The sequence below is a fragment of the Phalaenopsis equestris genome, unplaced genomic scaffold (genome assembly GCF_001263595.1).
Source record: "Phalaenopsis equestris unplaced genomic scaffold, ASM126359v1 Scaffold000359, whole genome shotgun sequence".
Lineage (NCBI taxonomy): Eukaryota > Viridiplantae > Streptophyta > Magnoliopsida > Asparagales > Orchidaceae > Phalaenopsis > Phalaenopsis equestris.
Genome location: NW_018164801.1, coordinates 1,104,643 through 1,110,345, shown reverse-complemented (window position 1 = coordinate 1,110,345; position 5,703 = coordinate 1,104,643). Strand labels below are relative to the sequence as shown.

General features: G+C 32.4%; 1 protein-coding gene across 1 annotated transcript; it reads right to left on the bottom strand.

The window, feature by feature from the left end:
* Positions 1–4,245: 4,245 nt before the first annotated feature.
* LOC110026262 (1-aminocyclopropane-1-carboxylate oxidase 2-like) lies at positions 4,246–5,238 on the bottom strand. The gene has a single exon (XM_020727137.1). It carries the CDS (start codon positions 5,112–5,114, stop codon positions 4,482–4,484), a length of 633 nt encoding a protein of 210 aa, XP_020582796.1. The 5' UTR covers positions 5,115–5,238; the 3' UTR covers positions 4,246–4,481.
* Between the last annotated feature and the right edge of the window lie 465 nt (positions 5,239–5,703).

Genomic DNA, 5,703 nt, shown 5'->3' with positions numbered 1-5,703 from the left:
ACTTAATGGTTATTTGGAAGATTCCTTGAAGTCTTCTTTTGACAAGCAGTAAATTAAACATGTACATTTGATATGAATAAAACATTTTTATCATATGATTAATAACCTTCTTGAAGAATAGTAATTTATCTTTTTAAAGATTAGTTGCGACTTGTGAGGTATTATGCACTTTTGGGTTTTTTAAATTTATGATTTTGTTAGATCAGCACCTAAGGGCAAACTGTCTTTTATTTGCCTGTGGGCAATTTAGTCTTTTGTCATTTATTATGGTTTGGTTTAAATAAAGCTAATATTTTTAGGGTTAGGGTTATGCAAAAGATTGTATCTTGAGAATTAGATTTTTGGTTTAGGAGAGATCGCCTACCTCTCGAATTGTAGCTTTCTATCATTTATTTTATAGGTATAATGTTTGCTTTGGAGAAAAAAAATATTTGTTTTACCTCAATTTTTACATTGAATCCTAACAAATCGGTACCAGAGCATCCATTTCTAGGAGATCACCACAAAATTGTTGCCGACATGAGAAATAGTTGTTTCCTGCATGAGAAATAGTTGGGAAGCATCGATGGTCATGACTGAACTCCTTCGTGACTGAATCTGGCGATATATTAGCTAGTGGGGAGGCCACAACGTTTTCTCTGCATACAGGGGAGACCAAGATGTGATTGCAGTGCATAGAGACCCGAAACTCATATCTTTCTCCTTGATAGGATTCAAGATAATTTTTCCCACATAAATTAGTGCCATAAATCGATGTGGACTCTTTCTATTGGAGCTTATTAGAAGGCTTAAATTTCCATTTTATTCTACAATCTTTCTTTTTTTTTGAAATCTATTCTACAATTTCTTTTTTTTTATTCTCCAATCTCTTGTTCTATATTGCAATGCTGCTCTGCCAATCAAACTTCTTGTAATTCTCGAAGGCGCTAATCTTTGCATCAATGTTATCGGCCATTTTATTTTATTGCAAGTATTTGAGAGATTCTATATCTTTGTTCCAAAAGCGATTATTTTATAGGAGCCCACTTCTTATGAAGTCAGCTCTTAAATTTGTTTGTGCTGCTATGCGTTTCATTTTTATTAAACTCACATTAATTTTTCTTTGCTCTATTATTATAGCAAGCAAATATAATATTCAGCACACCATTGTCTCAATTTAATATTATTTATCACTTGGAAAAAAGGAATAAAAATGAAAGTGATTCTGGCCCCTAAGATTGAAACTCACTTTCTCACCTTTTCTTAAGCTGAATTTCAACAATATGAAGTCAACTACATCCATTTTTGGCCAACTAAATACTTGAATCCATTTTGAAGTGACATCTGATTACTTTAGGCAACAGCAGTGTAACCAACAGAAGTAATTTCTTGTTTTCTTACACTTCTACCATTTTTAGCTTTACTATCAAGCTACAATCGGAGCATCAATTTTCTTTTAAGGGTAATTACAGAAACAATTGCTTTGCACTTCTTTTTAATAGAGTGATGTTATGCATATTATTGGTTTCAATTCAGAAAACTTGATGATAGGTTTAAGTTTTTATCTTGGTTTGTTCTGAATCTCTGTTTTTTTTTTCTTTTGCAAGCAATATTTGTGAGTCTAGTTCAAGCAATGTTATCTACATTATTGTTAGTTATCCTATTCTTCTTATTTTATTATTCAGATGAACACCTAACTACTGATATCATTGTTGCAAGCAATGTTGTAAAATGCAACTTAATTTTTCTTGATTTATTATTATTATAAATTTTTGGGCAAGTCATAGTTATAATTGGTCATATTTGTTTTTTCTCATCCCAATAACGAGTTTAGCAACAATTAGACGTCCATTTTTGTGCGGATGAGATGGTCTGGTGGTTGGACGTTTCCTCTTGCATCGAAATGTCTTATGCTTGAAGCTAACTGGCCCCAAAAAATAAAATAAAATAAAATAAAAAGGGCACATTTTTCGTTTCTTCTTATTATTTAAACGTGCAGCTAATATGCTCTAGAGGTCTTTCGTTGTTGTTAATTTCATATATTGTTTAGGCTTTGTTGGGATCACATGATGCTTTGCTATTTGGGGCTTTGGGAACTTAAAATCTTGGATTGGAGAGGAGTTTTATATATAGTATTTAGTATCTATTATCATTTTATTGGATCAATTGGGGGATTGGTTTGGAATTTTGACTTACTATTAGGGTGGTTATGTATGTTAATGTCCCAACGAATTATCCTATTTCTTATTTTGGGGATAAACTCATTTCTAGTTTGGAATAGCATCAAACTCGCCAGTGAGAGGAGCTAAGTTTGCACGATTAGAAGCATTGTTGAAGGAAAAATTATTAGGCGCCGAGTCTGTGTGAATGTGGATTCCGTGTACTACACTATTTTACGCATGTTATACATGGAGTCCGCATGCACATGAACTCCGTACATAATATTCTCTCCCGTTGAAGGGTGTCTTGGGAGAAAACTATCGACTTTTTAGGAATTTATTCCTAGAAAAATATCACGATTTGAACTTTAATAATGTGAAATACATCTTTTTCATGCATAGGCAAGGTGGTATGGATGTAAAAATTGAAGCGTAGGTGCTAGACATAGGAATGAATGACATATGTAAATCTTCCTTGTTTTTGTCAAAACGCAAATATTACATTCTTGGGTAATTCTACATGAAAATATTTTATTATATTGTTTTAAGAATTATAATAGTCTTAATACTGAATATTTTAGGGGGCCGAGTAGTTTTGTTTATTTCAGCATGCGGATACTAAATGATTTTATACAGCTTTTGGGTGCTGCTGATGATCAATGAATGGTGGCTTCCAGGTCAGTCTTTTGCAATTTTCAGAGCCGCTTTTCTACTTTTTTAGTTAAATAATATGCACATATTAGTTTGCTGAATGAAAAAATAAGGGTTCATTATGTGAATATAATGTTTTATTTGGGGTAACCTTTGATTTTCAATCAGTCGTCACACTCCATTCATCATTTTCTTTTGAAATATTTACATACATGACAAATATTTCTTATGTATTTACATATTTGACATGCATCAAAGTTGTATTTCACTTTTAAGAAGTTAATGGTGATGATATTTTTGATGTGATATAACTATTTGAGTATTGAAAATGTAAAAATCGATTCTTAGGTGTTGGATATATAAATTCATAAGAATTATGGGGGAGGTATGTAAATGTCCCTTTTTTATTATTATTTTTAGAAATTTATGTGTTGAAAAAGGTTGTTTTAATAGCCAAGTCTAATGAAATATGCAATTTAAAAAAAGTTATGGTTCTTTTTGGAAAGCGAAAAAGTCTCAGCAGTAGTGGTGCATATCACATACTTCTATTTTTATTTTTAAAGAGTAAAATATACTTTTTTATGGGTAATTGAGAAAACATGTAAAAATTGAATTTTAGGGATTACATATGTAAATACATAGGAATTGAGTGTTTTGTGTGTAAATCTCCCTATTAACTAATTGGGCATTAAACTTCAAGTATCAGCTAAGAAGCTGAGCTTAAATAATTTTGGTTGGGCGTGAATTTAATTAATTAATTAATTAAATTTGAGCACAATAGCTAAGAGTGAGCTAACAAGCAAGTTTATTTATTATGGGATGGAGAAAATAAATTTTATTTAAATATTGTAGTAAAATAAATAAAAATAATTAAATATTACATTAGTAATAGTTATTAATATAAAGAAGAAATTTATAAATTTAAAATATTTTAATAACTTTGTACTTAAATTCTCTAAATAAAATTATGGTGATAGTTTAAAACTTAAAGCAGACAGAATGCTGCTTAAACAAAACCTAAGGCTATAATGAAAGTTGGTAATAAAAATGAAGGGTAAATCACATTTTGGGTCCGTTTGGGGTGGCGGTGCTTTGACCTTTGTCGGTGGGACATGATACTATAATTTTATCTGTTCGAGTAAACTGTGTTTTGGTAGCGTTTTTAAAATACTGTCGTTGAAATATAGATTGTCCTATCAGTCATAGCTAGGTGTGGCGGTAACTTTCTAGCTGTGATCTGATTTTTTTTAAAAAAATTATAATAACCACCACAATTTTTTGAAATTCAAATTATTTTTTAGTAATTTCACAAAAAAAAAAAATTTTAATAAGCCAAAAAGCCCTTTCACCTCACAAAAAATAAGGCTTTAAAAATTAAACCAAACGTGTCAATCAGATCATGATTATATGATTCAAACAAATATTAAATAATAAATTTAGTGGCTAATAAATATTCAAGGGATGAACAAGAAAGACTAGATTAACTCACACTTCATTACACCCAAACCCCAAGGAACAAATTTAATAGCCAACTATCCATACAGAACAACTACACATATAAATATATAAATTATAAGACCCCAAACAATTCACATAAGTCTTCACATCAAACCACTAGACTCAAACAAACCACCAACACATAAATTAAACCCTATCCCCTAAATTCTTCACAAACAATAGCCAATGAATCAATCAAGCAGTGGGTATAGGCTGAGAGCTCATAACAATCTCCATACTCTTCATCGCCTCAAATCTTGGCTCCTTCGCCTCAAATTTCTTGCGAATGTATAGATTCATGTAATCCTGGAACACAAACTTTGGATAAATTTCTTTCTTCTCCTCCTCCTCCGCCTCTTTCTCCACCAGCGCCGGCGCCGGAAAGATCACGGCGTCGCTGCCAGGGTTGTAGAACGATGCGATCGACATGCGGTTTCCATCGGTTTGGGCCACCACCCTATGCAACACACTCTTGTATTTTCCATTCGTTATCACCTCCAGCTGATCTCCAATATTGACAACAATGGAATAGCGCAGCGGAGGAACATCAATCCATTCCCCATCCTTGAGCAACTGAAGCCCGCTAACCTTATCATCCTGAAACAACAGTATAATCCCTCCTGCATCCGTATGAGCTCTCAATCCCTTTATCAAATCCGGCTTCGGACATGGCGGATAATTACTCACCTTCGTCCCGAACGTCGGCAACCCATCCGATCCCCCGCAAAAAACCCTCTTCAAATACCCTTTCTCCAGCCCCAAATCTTCGCACAACAGATCCAGCAGTCTCTCCGCGAGCTTCTCCAGCTCCCGCGCGAATTCCTTCATGGTTGCCCGGCAATCGTCATCCAGATCGGGGATTTGGGAGATGTTGGAGGTGGGGAGATGGCGGAGGAAGAAGGTGCTCTCCCAATCCAGATTATCCGGGTCGACCTTCTCCACCGAATCTAGGGTTTTGAAAAAAAAAAAAAGACGATTATTATTTTTTTTTTTAAAACAATTTTTAAATCTTCTGAAAAATTATTTAAAATATTTGAACATTTAAGAAATTTAAATGCATATCACACAATCAGCATGTATTTATACATCTATCATCTAAATTTACATATCAATATTTAAGGGCATTTACAAAACAATTTTTAAATCTTCTAAAAAATTATTTAAAATATTTGACCATTTAAGAAATTTAAATGCATATCACACAATCAGCATGTATTTATACATCTATCATCTAAATTTACATATCAATATTTAAGGGCATTTACATGCATGCCATGTAATTCTTATGTATTTAGATGTCTAAGAACTAAATTTAATTTAAACTGTATTTCATTTTTCTTTAAAGTAAATAATAGTCATATATAAATATGCATAATAATCTCAGCTGCTGCATATATTTCACCTTTATTTATGTAAA

What these genes read in the sequence shown, in the direction of transcription:
- LOC110026262 (XM_020727137.1), bottom strand. Translation starts at nt 5,114, where the DNA reads ATGAAGGAATTCGCGCGGGAGCTGGAGAAGCTCGCGGAGAGACTGCTG.